Source organism: Siphateles boraxobius, unplaced genomic scaffold, assembly GCF_051911475.1.
Source record: "Siphateles boraxobius isolate OS27281-9 unplaced genomic scaffold, OSU_SipBor_1 130, whole genome shotgun sequence".
In the NCBI taxonomy this organism is placed as follows: Eukaryota; Metazoa; Chordata; class Actinopteri; order Cypriniformes; family Leuciscidae; genus Siphateles; species Siphateles boraxobius.
The window spans coordinates 31881830-31899782 of record NW_027508734.1 but is presented as its reverse complement, the minus strand read 5'-3'; the positions used below and the strand labels follow the sequence as shown (position 1 = coordinate 31899782).

The 17953-nt window shown below is 39.3% G+C and overlaps 1 protein-coding gene across 1 annotated transcript in view; it reads left to right on the top strand.

Annotated features, from left to right (window-relative positions):
- itfg1 (integrin alpha FG-GAP repeat containing 1) overlaps positions 1-17953 on the top strand; it is a 142670-nt gene that overhangs the window by 103300 nt on the left and 21417 nt on the right. Inside the window, exons 13-14 of the mRNA XM_077229264.1 lie at positions 5198-5241; positions 11187-11265. Coding sequence (XP_077085379.1) covers positions 5198-5241; positions 11187-11265 — 123 coding nt within the window. The remainder of the gene's footprint in view (positions 1-5197; positions 5242-11186; positions 11266-17953) is intronic.

The window sequence follows — 17953 nt, the reverse complement described above, 5'->3', positions numbered from 1 at the left end:
TGATCTTACCAGTGCTGATGCCGCTGTCACAAATCAGATAGCTATCCGATCTAGGGCTGCAACAACGAATCGATTAAATCGATTAAAATCGATTATTAAAATAGTTGGCAACGAATTTCATTATCGATTCGTTGTGTCGCGCGACTATCAATAATTGTGAGTGTGTGCGTCTGTGAGTGTGAGACTTTGTGAGTGTGTGCGTCTGTGAGTGTGTGCGTCTGTGAGTGTGTGAGTTTGTGAGTGTGTGCGTCTGTGAGTGTGAGACTTTGTGAGTGTGTGCGTCTGTGAGTGTGTGAGTTTGTGAGTGTGTGCGTCTGTGAGTGTGTGAATCTGTGAGTGTGAGACTTTGTGAGTGTGTGCGTCTGTGAGTGTGAGAGTCTGTGAGTGTGTGCGTCTGTGAGTGTGAGAGTTTGTGAGTGTGTGCGTCTGTGAGTGTGAGACTTTGTGAGTGTGTGCGTTTGTGAGTTTGTGTGTCTGTGAGTGTGAGAGTCTGTGAGTGTGTGCGTCTGTGAGTGTGAGAGTCTGTGAGTGTGTGCGTCTGAGTGTGAGAGTCTGAGTGTGTGCGTCTGTGAGTGTGAGAGTTTGTGAGTTGTGCGTCTGTGAGTGTGAGACTTTGTGAGTATGTGCGTCTGTGAGTGTGAGTTTGTGAGTGTGTGCGTCTGTGAGTGTGAGACTTTGTGAGTTTGTGCGTCTGTGAGTGTGAGAGTTTGTGAGTGTGTGCGTCTGTGAGTGTGTGCATCTGTGAATGTGTGTCTGTGAGTGTGAGAGTTTGTGAGTGTGTGCGTCTGTGAGTGTGAGAGTTTGTGAGTGTGAGAGTTTGTGAGTGTGAGAGTTTGTGAGTGTGAGAGTTTGTGAATGTGTGCGTCTGTGAGTGTGAGACTTTGTGAGTGTGTGCGTCTGTGAGTGTGAGACTTTGTGAGTGTGTGCGTCTGTGAGTGTGTGTGTCTGTGAGTGTGAGAGTTTGTGAGTGTGTGCGTCTGTGAGTGTGTGTGTCTGTGAGTGTGAGAGTTTGTGAGTGTGTGTGTCTGTGAGTGTGAGACTTTGTGAGTGTGTGCGTCTGTGAGTGTGAGACTTTGTGAGTGTGTGCGTCTGTGAGTGTGTGTGTCTGTGAGTGTGAGAGTTTGTGAGTGTGTGCGTCTGTGAGTGTGTGTGTCTGTGAGTGTGAGAGTCTGTGAGTGAGAGACTTTGTGAGTGTGTGCGTCTGTGAGTGTGTGTGTCTGTGAGTGTGAGAGTTTGTGAATGTGAGACTTTGTGAGTGTGTGCGTCTGTGAGTGTGTGTGTCTGTGAGTGTGAGAGTCTGTGAGTGAGAGACTTTGTGAGTGTGTGCATCTGTGAGTGTGTGTGTCTGTGAGTGTGTGTGTCTGTGAGTGTGAGACTTTGTGAGTGTGTGCGTCTGTGAGTGTGAGACTGTGAGTGTGTGCGTCTGTGAGTGTGAGAGTTTGTGAGTGTGTGCGTCTGTGAGTGTGTGTGTCTGTGAGTCTGTGAGTGTGAGACTTTGTGAGTGTGAGAGTTTGTGAGTGTGTGCGTCTGTGAGTGTGTGTGTCTGTGAGTGTGTGTCTGTGAGTGTGAGACTTTGTGAGTGTGTGCGTCTGTGAGTGTGAGACTTTGTGAGTGTGTGCGTCTGTGAGTGTGAGACTGTGAGTGTGTGCGTCTGTGAGTGTGAGAGTCTGAGTGTGTGCGTCTGTGAGTGTGAGAGTTTGTGAGTGTGCGTCTGTGAGTGTGAGACTGTGAGTGTGTGCGTCTGTGAGTGTGAGACTGTGAGTGTGTGCGTCTGTGAGTGTGAGACTGTGAGTGTGTGAGACTGTGAGTGTGAGACTGTGAGTGTGTGCGTCTGTGAGTGTGAGACTGTGAGTGTGTGCGTCTGTGAGTGTGAGACTGTGAGTGTGTGCGTCTGTGAGTGTGAGACTGTGAGTGTGTGCGTCTGTGAGTGTGAGACTGTGAGTGTGTGCGTCTGTGAGTGTGAGACTGTGAGTGTGTGCGTCTGTGAGTGTGAGACTGTGAGTGTGAGACTGTGAGTGTGTGCGTCTGTGAGTGTGAGACTGTGAGTGTGTGCGTCTGTGAGTGTGAGACTGTGAGTGTGTGCGTCTGTGAGTGTGAGACTGTGAGTGTGTGCGTCTGTGAGTGTGAGACTGTGAGTGTGTGCGTCTGTGAGTGTGAGACTGTGAGTGTGTGCGTCTGTGAGTGTGAGACTGTGAGTGTGTGCGTCTGTGAGTGTGAGAGTCTGTGAGTGTGTGCGTCTGTGAGTGTGAGAGTTTGTGAGTGTGTGCGTCTGTGAGTGTGAGACTGTGAGTGTGTGCGTCTGTGAGTGTGAGACTGTGAGTGTGTGCGTCTGTGAGTGTGAGACTGTGAGTGTGAGACTGTGAGTGTGTGCGTCTGTGAGTGTGAGACTGTGAGTGTGTGCGTCTGTGAGTGTGAGACTGTGAGTGTGTGCGTCTGTGAGTGTAGTGTAGAGAACAAGTTCTGACGTTCAAACAAATCATTTTAAAATCAAATTATTTATTGTTCTAACAGCTCAGGTCCCTTTTAACAAAAATATACATCTTTTTGTTCACTATTTTAAAAAAAAACTATATATTTGGCAGATGTAAAGCATACATGTGTATGTTTTTTTGTGTTAGTCCATTTTTTTATTATTATTATTATTACTTTAACAGCTCAGGGATGTTCAAGGAGTGACCTGTTTGTGCACTTTCTGAAGATCTTTTGCACTGTGAATTTGCACTGTCAGTTCTGTTTTTGAATAAAGGGTTGGAAATGAATGCTTTTTTTCCTTCTGCTTTTTTTTATCCGATTAATCGAAAAAATAATCGACAGATTAATCGATTATAAAAATAATCGTTAGTTGCAGCCCTAATCCGATCAGTAAAAACACATTAAATTACCAGGTGTAAACAGGCCCATAGTTATCACAGTAAAAACATGTGAAGTGACCAGGTGTTAACAGGCCCTTACATTGTTTCAAATAAATTTCCATTCTCAAAGTATCCTAAAAATAAATACAAAGCAGCACAACTAATTTCTACATTAATGATAATAAGAAATGTTTCTTGATCAGCAAATCAGCTATTTAAAATGTTTCTGAAGCATCATGTGACACTGAAGACTGGAGTATTTATGCTGAAAATTCAGCTTTGTTGTCACAGGAATGAATTTAATTTTAAAATGTATTACATTAGAAAACAGTTGTTTGAAATTTTGAAGGGAAAAAATTATATATATATATATATATATATATATATATATATATATATCACAGACAGTATACCTGCTTTTACTGTATTTTTGATCAAGTAAATGCAGCATTGGTGAGCATTGAGCATGAGTTATTTAAAAAAAAAATATTGAAAGGTAGAGTACGTGATTTGAAATTTACTTGTGATAACCTTAAAAATGCCATGTGCCTAAGAACATCTACTATAATATAATGAAATATTTGCCATTTATATGTGTATTTATGTTTATTTAATACAAATCAAGGGTTCAAAAACTGAAGATTGGGTATATTGTTTTGCAGAACATTATAGAAGATTGGAACAAAATCTTTTCAGTTGTTCCAGAGTGAAAACGTAATTTTTTAAATGCGATTAACCAGTAAATAACACACAGTATTTTGTGTTTCCAATATGTTTTTCATGAAAACAAATATTTTTCACATTAAAGTTTCTGAAATACACCTCTGATTTTTTTATTGCTCAAATTCCTACCATTGCCTTAATTATTAGCAGCTGTGGTGTGGTAAAATGTTATCCATCACACATTACAGTGGGGTATCAGTCATACTGTCCTGTAGCAAGTTCACTCATTCATAGAGGTCTAGAAAATATCTACTTTATCTCTATGTTCTTGACTTTCAAGCACAGAAATAAACTGAAATCATTTTTCATTCATGCCTGGTCTAACAGTCTTCATGTCACACCTCTCTCTCTTTCACCCATCAGTACATTCGCTTTTAAAACCAAAGCCACATATTTGATTTCTCAATCCTAATAACTCATGCAGAACATTTGCCTGTCAGACAAAATATAAAAATCTGGAAATTTCCAAAGGACGAGTTGTGATTGAAAAATTTTCATCATTTGTTTTTCCATCACAGACTTTCAAGGACACTTTTTTCCCCCTTTAAATTTAGTTCTTCCATCATGAACTTTCCTGTTTACGGTTTTAAATAGTGCTGCCTGTCACTGCCAGTTTAAAAATCTAATGCTGTGTCTCGATAAAGACAGATGCACAAGTACACAGATGGTTCTTTGTGTGCCACTAATGAGCAATTAATGATTTTTTACTTTCCCTTTCATATTCCCTTTCTCTAAAGCACAGTCAATTTTGCCATCAAGAGAAGCAGAAAGTCTGTCTCTTATTTCACACCATTAGTGGGAATTTAGTGCACATTTTGCCCAATTAATTTTCTCTAGGCATAATTCCTGGCTGAAGATGATTACGGGAGTAGAGTTGCTTTTAAATAGTGTGATATGAGCGGAGGTGAATGTAGTGCTGGCCGTGTTTAGCAGTGTTGTGATGTGTTGGTTTGATATGGACACTGCAATCAACCTGTCTTATTGAGGGCCAGATATACAGTGCTTAGCATAAGTGAACACACCCATGCTAAAGTTGACTAAAAAGAGGAATAAAAAAAACATCTTTTGGAAATTGATCTTAATGCCTTAATTCAAAAAAATGAGGAAAAATCCAACCTTTAAGATTGATTAATACCTAGAGATTGGCATGGTTTTATTTCAGTTAGCCAATTAGCTGGTTTGATTTGCATTGAGAGATGATGCCAATCTCTAGTTATGTTGAAGCGTGTGTGATGATGTGGGGCTATTTTAATTCCAAAGGCCAAGGGAACTTTATCAGGATGCATAGTATCCTGGATCGATGAAATAACTGGCCTTTAAAAATAAAAATCTGCCTGCCTCTATGGGAATTTAACATAGGGGTGTCCTGACTTATGCAACCTGTATTTTAAGGAAGAACATTTATTTATTTACGATAAATTATTCATTCATAAAGGAAATGGGTGTCCTTAAAGGTTGGATTTTTCCTCATTTTTTTAAGGCATTAAGATCAATTTCCAAAAGATGATTTTTTTATTCCTCTTTTTAGTCAACTTTAGCATGGGTGTGTTCACTTATGCTAGGCACTGTATGGGACAAATGTATGATTCCATTTCTCTGTCTTTATCTCTTTCTCTCTGCAGTTCTCAGTGGCCTTTGTTCCAATGACTGTCCAGAAAAAGTTAAGGTGAGTTCTAATCTTTCCTTCTCTTTCATGCAAGACACTCTACTTGAGTGGCAATGGCATGTGTGTAGTATCACCAGGCCAACATGCAATCTGTTCCTGCTGATTTCAGAAGATATCAAACAAATTCAATCACAATGTTCTCCACATTCCCTGCCGCTTTCATGCATTTTGCCTATTTAATAAGCTTTTTTTATTTGTCATTATTAAATTTGAGTTAAATGTGCTGTGAACAACCTATAACACTGTAAGACTTTATTTTTCCTCCAAAGCAAAACAGAAATTGTAATAAAAGTGAGTAAAATCTTAGGTAAATATGGTAGTTGGTGGTTGACTGAAGTGGGTGATGTTTGATATATACAATACCATTCCAAATTTGGAGTCAGAATGGGTTGTTATTTTTAGGTCGTTTTTTTCTTTGTTGTTGCTGTTGTTGTTTTCTTTAAGAAATTATTTCTTGTCAAAAGTGACAGTAAATACTTTTATAATGTTACAAAAGATTTATAATTCAAATCAATGCCATTCTTTTGAACTTTCCATTAATCAATTAATCCTGAAGAATATATGTATCATTGTTTCCACTAAAATATTAAGCAGCACAACTGTCAGAAACGGGTTGCAGTGATGATGGCACAATGATAAAGAATAGAAACAAAACATTCTGTAATAATAATAACTCGGAAGACTCAGGAGAACATGGGTAGAAATGCATAAAAATACCAACGACATAAATCATTGACAACACTGAACCATGAGAAAATTAAGAAACTGAGAAAACTGAGGGCTTAAATACACAGATTAGTCAACGGAACTAAGAATAGGTGTGAAACTAATGAGTAACTATGGAAACTAACTAGCAAACCGAACTCAGGCAAACCGGAACAGAATGAAAACAAAACCAAAACACAAACTAATAGGCCGTGTGTCCACCAAGAGTTTTTTCATGCAGCGGGCGTAAAATTCCAATTGTTTTCAATGGGAGCGCCGTGTTTTTTAAACGCCATGAGCGTAACCAGGCGCTGACCTTTTTTTTTTTTTTTCACGCTGAAGTGCTGAGTGCCCGGCGTTTTTTAATGGTCGCCGAGAGTTGAAGAATGTTCAACTTCGGGTAAAACGCAGCGCTCATCACTGTCACTTTTTACCCAGCCTTCCAATCACACCGACCAACTGTCACAACATTCTTTCTGTACAATGACGTCATCCAGCAGAGCTAACCGAACAAAATGGATGGAATTTTTTTTTTTAGTATGAAACAAATTATCAGTTACAAGTAAACAGTGCTGCAATATTCTGTATCATAGCAACGAATCGTCTCAACTGAAAAAACGCTGCGCTGTCAAAACGCTCTCAAGCGCCCACAGCTAGGCGTTTTCATATGACACTGAAGACTGGAGTAATAATGCTGAAAATTCAGCTTTGCCATCTCTGGAATATATTATATATTTTTTAACATATTCAAATAGAAAAAGTTAATTTAAATTTTAATAGTATTTCACAATATTACTATTTATAGTATTTTTGATCAAATGAATGTCGTTTTGGAGAGCATGAAGAGAAAGAAACTTCTTTCAAAATAAAATCTTACCGCCCCTGAACCAACACTATTTAATTAAAAAAACTTCTGATATATTTTTTTTTAAATTACTTTGATTACAAAAGCAATTGAAAGAAATATTTGAATAATAAGTTTTAAAAATGAATCAATATAAAATATGCTTTACCAACTTGATGCAAGTGTTCAACACTGTCAAAATAAAATGATCACTTCAGGCATTAATCTGCCACACAAGAAAACTTCATCCGATGTGATAATTAAAAAATACCAAATATTGGCTAAATCGAAATTAACAATATATAAGTTGACCACTGCATGTAGGTATTTCTTGATTTTGATTGTCTCTGAGTTCTGTCTTGTTATCTTTGCTTCTTTGACGTTGTTGGCTGGCTGTTGTGGTCGAGCACATGTGCGTCACGAAACTGTCCTCATTCTGACGAGAAGACAGGCTTTTATGTTCTTAATCTTGTTCTCTCTCTCTCTCTCTCTCTCTCTCTCTCTCTCGCTTTTACACTCTCTCCAGTTGTCTGTGAGGGCTTCTATACTTTGTTTCTTTTACATATTCACAAATTATTCTTTCTTTTTTCTGACCTTCTCTCTTCTATCAGTCCATTCTTCACCCTCTCCTGCCATCTATTGTGTTTTTCTACGCTCTTCTTTACTTTTATCCATTATCTGTAGATTCAATGCTAAAAGTTCTGCTTCAGCTGCATCTAAAATCACTTACTCATTCACTCAATCACTGTTCCCTGTAGAATGCCACAATGCAGATAGTGGAAAGGAGTGAATGGAAATGAGCGTTGGCAGTGCACTATGAGTATAAAAGAGTGAACATGTAGACAAATCAGTTACTCTTAATTCGAACAACAGAAGGGCTGACGCCATATATAGTACACAATCTGACAGCTATAGAGATTATTAGACAGGAAAATATGTTACTGAGGTGTGTTTGTTTTGGAGCAACACTGTGCACTTGGCAGGGTCTCAAAGCAATTCATTACTCTGTTAATACATGAGCGACACACACATACACAGTCAGAGACCTTTGTTAGTTTACTGTCATCTTTCGTAATTAAGAGATAATACATTTAATGTCCAGCTGTTCATCCTCTTCTTTAGACACACACAAACACACACAGATGACGTCATGTGTGTTCTCTCACTTGGTGATATGCCGAGTTCAGACAGTTTGCCCTGAGGGTAGTGGATAGCAGAGGGCTCTTTGATTAAATAAGAGCTCTTTAAGGTGGGCTGCACTCCTGTCTCGCTCCATTGTCTCAGCAACTGGTGCATTGTCTCTCTTTGTTCAGGTTCCTGTAGGCATATACACTACTGTTCAAAAGTTGGGGTCAGTAAGGAAGGTATAATGTATATCCAGCCATTCCTCCAGTCTTCGATGTCACTTGATCCTTCAGAAATCTTTATAATTTGCTAATTTGGTGTAGACTGGGTAAACCCAGCCCGATCTGCCGGCAATTTGATTTCACCCTGCAGCTCAGGCTGGAAACCTGTAAATGTTTCTATCCTGCTTCCATTACAAATCTGCGGGGACCAATCACAAACTGGCTTATCCACCTGGCACGCTATTGGCGAGTTTAACACGATGACGATAGAGAAGCGACCTTCAATCCAATTCCTTTTAACCTCTCGACGATACTCAATGGCTTCTTTAGTTTAGCAAACAAATCGCTCGAGTCGGTGTAAATACCACTCACTTTCATGTTTTTTTGTTTTTTTTGGCAAACCTGCAAAAATCGCTCGATGCCATTGCTGCTTCTGCAAACCGCTGATCAATGCTACAAACCAACACGTTTGTTGACAAGTTTCCTGCCTGGAGTTTTCGCGTCGCTCTGCAAAGTAAGTCACCCGGATCATTGGTCTGATTGGTTGAAGGACTATTCAATTGCGTACAGTCATTTGAACTATGCCAATTGATCACGCCTCTTGTGCAGTAGAAAATACAGAGCAGACTGCCCAGACTAATGTTCAATCTTAAAAGATTGAGCTTGGTCTGGTGATAGTCTGACTAGATTTGGTGCTCAAGAATTATCAATGTTGAAAATAGGTGTGCTGCTTAATATTTTTATCGTAACCATAATACATTTTTTCAAGTTTCTTTGAGGAACAGAATAGCATATATTTGAACTGCATTTATTTGAACTTTTGTAACATTATAAATGTCTTTACTGTCACTTTTGATCAGTTTAATGTGTCCTTGCTGAATTAAATATTTTGAAAAATCGTACTAACTCTGAACTTTAAAGTGGTAGTGTATGTGCATTGCAGTTGTACTTGGATCTGCACCAAAACAATCAAGAAAAAAACACCTCAAGGAGTGGTTTTTACTTCTGGTGAGAATGCAGTCCAACCCCCGAGCGGTCCAAAGAACCAACTAATATCCTTCACTGTAACCCGTATATATCGATAGTTGATAACCATGAGCCTATCTGATGAGTTTGATTCTTCTTCAAAATGTGCCTCTTCTTCTGAAATTGCTATTAATGACACTTCAGTGAAACAGGTGCTTGACAGTATTGTATGACAATTATTAAATCCCACTCAAAATGATACATAGAAATAATGGTGAGAAATACAAAAAAATATTGCCTTTTTTTTTTTATTGCAAAAAAAAAAATGCCATAAGGGGTTCTTTGTTTAAAGTCTATTTGAAATATTCGGCCCACAGTTGCAGTCACTCACTGAGTTGTTTGCTATTCCCCATTCAGTTCTTGTGACGTATTCGTTTATTTCCTTTTAGCTGCCTCTTGCCTCTCTGCTGTCTTAGGCATCACTTCGTTTCCACTGATGCTTTATCTTCCCACGTTTACATTGTTTCTCTGTGTTCTCTGGCTTGCTCAGTCTCAATGTTTGTCTCTTGCTGTCTAATGGTTTCATCAGCGAGATCATGAGTTATCCACCTGCCCTTGTATGGTTGCTATAGCCTAAGGCTCTCCAGTTGTTTACTATGCTTCAGCCAATCTGAAGAGTTTAATGGAGGTTATTTTTTGGTTTGTAACTCATTGTGAGATACACTACCATTCAAATGTTGAGTAATGCTTTTAAAAGGTAATGCTTTTATGCAGAAAGGGTTCACTAATTGATCCAAAGTGACAGTAAAGAGAGATTTATAATGTTAAAATATAATTTTGTATTTCAGATAAATGCTAATTATTTGCAAGCCAATTTTTCCTATGGCATAATCAAGTTGAACTTAGATGTTGGCGATTGAGTAGGTTTTCAGGTCCAAAGAAATGTGTGAGACTTCAGGTCTCACTGATGTCAGATTCTCTGGCGGTGTAATTTTCCTTCACTGTTGTGTTTGACTGAACGATTTTCATCTGTATCTGATGCTGCCAGGTCATCCTCTCCCTCATTTATGTCAGTTTGGCACTAGGTGACGAAGAGCTTCTGCTCCAGGATTGTCCCATTTCCTGTCAACATTGTCCACTGGCTGGATTCATCAGCTACAGGGGAACATAATTTACAACAAGGGAATAATTTCACCCCTCCCCACTCATAATCATGCCTCACAAATAAATCTACCCACTTGTTCCTGGCATGCTGTTCATTTGCAGTTCCCAGGGTTATTGTCTGCACAGAGAAAAGTATCCATAATTGAGAAGCTGGCATATTAGCAGGTCTGCCCCATCTCCCCGGCACTGAGCCAGTGTTGGCCACACGTTACTGCTGGCTGTTGATAGACATCTCTCATGTGTCTCAGTATTTGTAGGAGACTGGAGCTGGTCCTGTGTAAGCTGTGGTGATCTTTGTGGACTCAACTGAAAACACACACACACTTGCAAACAAGCAGTCAGGTCATTCTAATTATCATCAGTATCATCAGAATAGCTCCACTGTGCAGGTTTTTAGTGTCCTGCAGGAAACAAGGTCATATTTACAATTTCCCAGGCAACTACAATGAGCCTTTCCAGGGAAGGTTTTATTGATATGATCTTATATGTTTTTGGATCAATTCACTTAAGGGCTGTTGCATGGTCTCAACGTCTTGTGTGTGCATAGAGTTAAGATGCTGTCACATTTACCAGTGTTCTGCAAATTTTCCTAAGCAAAACCCCGTAATTTCAATAGGAAACCACGCAATTGGGAATTTTGCGTGAGGGTTGAATGGGTTCCAGTTAGTCACATGGATCCACCACATTGAAAGCTGCTTGGTTTGAAAAGTGATAATTATATGCTTCATATATCGCTACACTATTGATAGCAGACAATGGACCGGTTTTGCCTGCACATTTTTATCAATTTTTTCTAATGTTACGGGACCTTTAGAGATGGTTGTTATTTGCTTCTTAAAAAGTAGTTTTCTGATTAAAATTCCTTTTGCAAATTGTTTGTGTTTTGTATTTATTGTTAATCACTTCTATCCATCCCACAGCCCTTCGGTGTGAACCAGCCTGGCCCGTATGTCATGTACACATCAGTGGACTCGAATGGTTATTTAAAGAACGCTTCTGGTGAGTACACGGCTCAGAAAAGATTAACACTTTTTTTAACATCACACACATCTCTTTGCCCAAAATATCCTGCTTCAGTGAGGTAAGATAAGTCCACCTCAACACACTGCAGTCATCCATCTTGACTAGTTCCATATCTTTTGAAGGATCAGACTAAACTAGACTAGGATGATTTTTGAATAAACCAATAAAAAGCTTTTTCTTGGCCACACTTAAATTGTGTGAAGGACTCACATTTTTGCTTTGGAGAACTGCCCTTTTTTCACTTTAAAAAAATATTATTCTGAATCATCTGATCATATCATATCGTCTTACATGCACTTCATGAGGTGCACACGCACACTAGCACACACACGCAAGGTCTCTCGCTCTCTCCCTCTCTGCCGTGTGCGCGCTACACAGTTTGAACATACATATTCACGTAGCCTTTCGAAAACCGGGACATTCAGTGTCCCGGGAGAGTGGATAAATTTCCCGGGACAGGTTATTAAAAACCCTAGACATACCATTTTTTTGTTGTTGTAGGTCCATTGTATACAAGAGAATTTAACCAAACAACAATGTAAACTAGACTACAGCAATCTAGAGATAATGCCACAAAGCACACATCAGTTGGATGATTGAGTTGTCTTGCTTCTTGATTGCTTAGTATTTTATATATGAGTGTCTCTCATATGTTGTTTTGGCCCTCAAGGATATCTGATTGACCAAGTTCAAGATCAGAGACGGGGCAACAAATGACCTCGTTCCACCTTTCTAAGAGCAGATAAGAATAAATTCTTTAGGGCATTGACAGAACTCACATCACTTTGGTGTCACTGACTGTTTTCCTCAAGTCTCTTTAGAAATACATCACTGACCTTGAGCTCTCAGTGGATGCATTACATAAACAGAATGAATGTTTCTCTTACGTTGTGGTTCTGGTGTTTGCTTCCACTGGGCCCTGTGTGTGTGTGTGTGTGTGTGTGTGTGTGTGTGTGTGTGTGTGTGTGTGTGTGTGTGTGTGTGTGTGTGTGTGTGTGTGTGTGTGTGTGTGTGTGTGTGTGTGTGTGTGTGTGTGTGTGTGTGTGTGTGTGTGTGTGTGTGTGTGTGTGTGTGTGTGTGTGTGTGTGTGTGTGTGTGTGTGTGTAGACTGTGCTGAAGATCTTCAGCAGAACAGAGAGCAGGATGTGACAGAGCTATTTCAAAGATAAATGACTAAATGACTTAAAGTACAAAAATTATCCTCAGATAACTGGAAATAATGGATTTTGGGGGGCTTTTGTGCTTGTAGAAGAAACTATATATTTTTTTCCTTTCTTTTTTAAATGGAATTATGTTCTGCTTTTAAGGGCCGGACCAGAGTTTCTGAACTTGCCTTTGAGTTCTGTCCAATGAAATTATAGCCCTTCTTCCTCTTTTATTTGGTAATCCTTCACTAGCCGGCGAACCACACGAATTTCTGTAATCTTAAATATTTCAACTCTCTCTCATTGTCCTCTTTATCTTTGTTCTTTCTTCTCTACTGTGAAGATATATTCATAACGGATAAAAGACACGTCTATAAGCAGACAGAGCATTTATAATGTTTATTGTCATTGTTTTGTATTGTGGAAAAAAACGGTCTCAGTTAAAGGTCTATAATGTAAATGTCTCAGTAATAATGTTCTTGGTTTGTCTTTACACCTGCAGAAGCAGAGTAAAAATGAGCAGAGATGTTTGGTTGCTTTTGCTTCTTAATAGTCTTGAATATGAAATTCAATATTAACCTCTTGTGTTACCTGCTGTGTGCCAGGCTTGTTTTGATATTAAGGTCAGGATCTAATGTGTTTCAGACTGTCTGTCTGTCCATCAGAAATTTGCCTGGATAGTTAATCATCTAATGAAGTCATATTGAGAGTCTGTCTGTCTTTCTGTCTGTCTGTCTGTCTGTCTATCTATCTAATCTGTCTGTCTGTCGTTCTGTTTGTCTATCGTTTTCTCATTTTTTCTGTTGTTCTATCTCTTTATCTATCATCTGTCTGCCCTGTGTTCTATCTGTTGTTTTCTGTCTGTGCTGTATGTTTTGTCTGTCATTCTCTCTGTCTATCATTCTATCTATCATTCTTTTTGTTCTGACATTCTTTCGTTCTATTTATTGTTATATCACTCTGTCTGTATGTTTATCTGTCTGTCTAGCTGTCTATATATCTATTTATGGCTCTAACTGTTGTTGTATCTATCATTCTATCTGTCTATCCTCCACACACAGTTTACTGTGTGGAGAGTTGAGGAGCGATAGGGAATTGATGGCACTCCCAAAGAAAACACAGAGGAACAGATAAATAAAAGCAATCACAGTTTCAGCACAGAAAGTGTAAGTAGAGCTTAGTGACACTGCGGCCCATCGTCCCTCCTTGCTCTGCTGCTGAACTTCTAACTACAGTTCTGTGATCAATGTTCTGCTGTAATTGGAGAGATTGTGGCAGGGTGTCTGGGGTCAGCTGAAGGACAGGCATGGGGGGTGTATGTCATACGGGGAGTGGAGAACGGGCCAGGTTGTATTAGGGCCCTTATTCCCTCAGGCTCTCATTGGCCAATAATGAAACACAGCTCAGCAAGACTTATTGCACATTTAGACTCGAGCCCAGGACATGGGGACGGCGGTATTTCTGCTGCTGTCTGCACTCGCTCTCTCTCTCTCTCTCTCTCTCTCTCTCTCTCTCTCTCTCTCTCTCTCTCTCTCTCTCTCTCTCTCTCTCTCTCTCTCTCTCTCTCTCTCTCTCTCTCTCTCTCTCTCTCTCTCTCTCTCTCTCTCTCTCTCTCTCTCTCTCTCTCTCTCTCTCTCTCTCTCTCTCTCTCTCTCTCTCTCTCTCTCTCTCTCTCTCTCTCTATTTGAGGACAAAGTATCTGAGGACAAAGTAAGTAACTGAAGTAACCACAGATGCCAATAAGGCAACACTGCTAATGCATTGTCCTGATAGAAAAAAAAACATCCTCTGAAAGTTAGTTTAAATTGAGCATTGAAAATAACTTTGAAATCAGCTTGATCACTCAATGAGTTATCTTGCTATTAAATGATCTGAACAGAACCCAGTGGACTAAACCAAACAAATTACACAGTTTTCTCAATTGGCTTAATTTAGGAGCAACCTAAAAGCTAACAGCTCTAAGCTAACATCTCTTCAAGCAAGAAATGTTCTTTAGACCAATTCCGATTGATTAGAACTGTGACTCAAACAACCTATGAAGAATTCCTGTAGGTAAATGTGCGTGTGTAGGGGGTGGGTGGGGGTCATCCTCTCAAGTCATGTCTGAGGATGATAAAGTACTTCAGAGGGTCGTGTTTTCATGCTTGTATAATTGGACTGACCCTTGCAGTACCAAGTTAATGAAATGAGAGTTGTACGTAAACAGAGAAAGGGTGAAGTACGGAGGCAGACACTAGAGGTGGGAGAGGCGAGACTGACGCAGGAGAAGATGCAGATCAATATGGCGCCCGAGACTGTTCTCATTAATTAGCCAAATGAATGTGGTGTATAATGAACAGCCCCTCTGAATCGTCAGTGAGGGACACACACAGACACACTCTTACATGTCCTACACACTCATATCCAGGCACAGATGGATTCTGCTGACTTTTTAGTATAGAGTTCTGCAGAATGAATTTAAACTTGGTCAAATGTGTTAAACAGAGCTAAGATTTCTACTCTCTTATTAGGTAGCTGTAATTTTGGGTTATACGTTGGACTCAAAAAGTTTGGTGTCTTCAAGCGTGTTGTTGTCACAGTGGATTTAGTCTGTCTCAGTTTTTTTTTTCTGTTTTTTTCTTGTAATCCCAGATGGACTTGATGGTGTGATCAGATCTCTGTAGATCATACCGGCTGTTGTCAGACTCCTAGTGCATACAAAAATCTCACTGGATTATTACAATTAAAGGCAAAAGGAACGTTTGGAAATGTAAACTGATATTTTCTACTGACACAACAGCAAAAGATATTATTCCATTTTTTATGTGTGAAAATACTAACTTTTGCACAGTAGGCTACTGTATGTTGTAAGTCTAATGTCTCTGTAGTTGATTGACCATCTTCCTCTCTCTATTCATCCTCATTCACACACTCTCACATGTGTGCCTTGAAGTGTAGTTTAGCCCAGCTGGAGTGAGAAGTACGATTAGTATTGATCACAGCTTTTGTCCCTCTCTGAATCTCCCAGAGCAAATATAGACCCCCACCCACGTACAAGCCAACAGGATTATCCCTTCTTTCCTGCATCTTTTTCCAATATATCCTGTGAACAGAAAACACTCTTTTTTTAATCACACAGCCTTAAAATATAAGTAGACACGCTTGTGCTGACCATGAGTATATAATTCTTTATGATTGTAATCTGGATTGTCATGTTGTCGGAGCAAAAGAAGGGAGCTCTGCTGGTGATACCTCCTCTCTGTCACTGCGTATCACTCCAATCCATCAAAATCACAAAGAGAGCACATTCACACTCATCACATATACCGTATCATCTGCTTCCTCCCCATGAAGAGCGATAGAATGACTGTGATAATGACCTTTGTTGGAGCCTTTTTTTCTCTGTAATTGATCTGAACGCCTTCTTTTTCCGTTAAGACAGCTTGAAGTCCTTTCATTATGTTCAGTGCACAATCTGCACATGTAAAGAGAGAGACACATCTGACCTAATGCAGTTCTTTCTTCTATAATTACCACTCTTGCTGGCTCTCTTTCTGTCTTGCTCTTGCAAGATTCAAAGCAGCTCTATTGGTGCAATAAACCCGGCTATATGTTGGCGAAGCATTAGTAATCATTATGCATGCATTTGCTATTTTACAGATGCTTAGAATATGGCATTTTTTTAATTGCAAATGTCGCACATCTTGCGACTACTGTACATTTGTACTTCCTAAGGTTTCACTCTACAAATATGATTCACTTGGAGCCTAGATTGTAAATTATCTGAGGTGGTTTCCCATTTTCTCCCTGATCTCCTTTCTCCCTTCTACCTTTTTTATATGTAGACAATGATTCCGCTCTGCAAAACATGTTTGGGATTGTAAGTGCTGCTTTCTAGGTCCATTCTCTTAGTAAGTCTTAGGACTGAAGTTGATGATACACAGGGCAACTTTCTGAGCAATGCTACTGGGCAATCTTGCCGAGCGATTGTTGCTTGGGCACTTTCCCATTGAAAAGAGGCAATACATTTCTATCTGGATAATTTAGATCGGTCGTGGGCTTTATGTCTCATCTGGTTGCCCGTTGACGCCTATATTGCCCAGCAACATTGCTCAAAAAATTGCCCGGTGTATCATCACCATTAGTGGTAAATTGTCTGTTTGTTGGTTTATGTGGATTTGGGATTTAATTGCCTCTTCTGGAAATGTATTAAAAGAAATATATCATGCTCATCCAAAGTTCATCTTTTAAAACTAATATTTTGCACACATTTAAAACTCTCAAAATAAATATCAATTTGTCATTCTCTGCATTATAACGTTGTGATGCCTAAATTCAAATTTGATCTTAAATTATTCATTTTAGTTTTTTGTTTTGTTTTAATGCATTCAGACACAATAATAAAAACAAATTTGATAGCTATTTATTGTCATTGTAATTTGGGTAAATTTGGTCTTTTTGGAATATGATTGATTTGTGTCTCTTTGAGCTAATGTAAGGTCATTGTTGGGGAACAGTATTTACATATAATGTGCACAGAGTACATTTGACCAAGACTGATTTTTTTTCTTTCTCTCATTAAATCTGCATGACAGAAGTCTTTTTACATCTATTTGAAATCCTGCCTGCCAAGTCAAAAATATTATACTGCAGTTTTGCTGAAATATTCGATCTGTTCTTCATCTATTCATACTTTCTGGCGAGATTAACTAAATTTTGACTTTGGACTTTGTGTGAATTCTATTACTATGCTGTTTATTAGTACTTAAAAAGCACATATTAATGCTCTATTCTGCATAACCATATTCTACATCCCTTAATCCTACCCAATACCTAAACTTAACAACCACCTTACTAACTATTAATTAGGAGTTTGAGGAAAATGTAATGGTTAATAGTTACTTAATAGTTCGAATTGGACCCTAATCTAAAGTGTGACCAAAAATGTTTGTGAACATTTCGTCTTTTTGTTACAATCAGCCGTTCCAGGTTCTTTCTCTTCCCAACTCTCTGCACTTGATGTCATTCTGGCTTTGAGTGGCCATATTTTGGCTCTGCTGTTTTCTGTGACGGTTGCGTGATAAGATGGGATATGCTGCTGGGGGCCTCTGGAAGACTCCACTTATCTCCCTCAGAGCAGACACGTGTCGCTACACACCAAATCAGTGTCTGGATCAAGCTGCCATTTTGGCTCTGCAGCTCGGCGAGCGACTGTTTCTCTCTAACCTCTCTAATCCCTCAGGCCCAGGCAGCATCGCCACCATTTGTTCCTTTCATCGCTCCACAAGCGCCCAATCGACAGGGCAAAGAATGGTTTCTATAGCGACGCTAGTCCTGAGATCATTTAACAAACAGGTTTGCTTGGGGAGCTGATCTTAGCTGTTGGGTTTAGGGAGAGTGTTTTGTGTGGACACTAAAATCTGCTTTCAGTCTATGTTTCGCAGTGTTGTTTTCCTTCTGTCTGTTTATGAGGTATGTATTATGGCTAGCAGATACATTTTTTTAAAGTTAGAAACAGATACACTTGTAAACCATTTCTC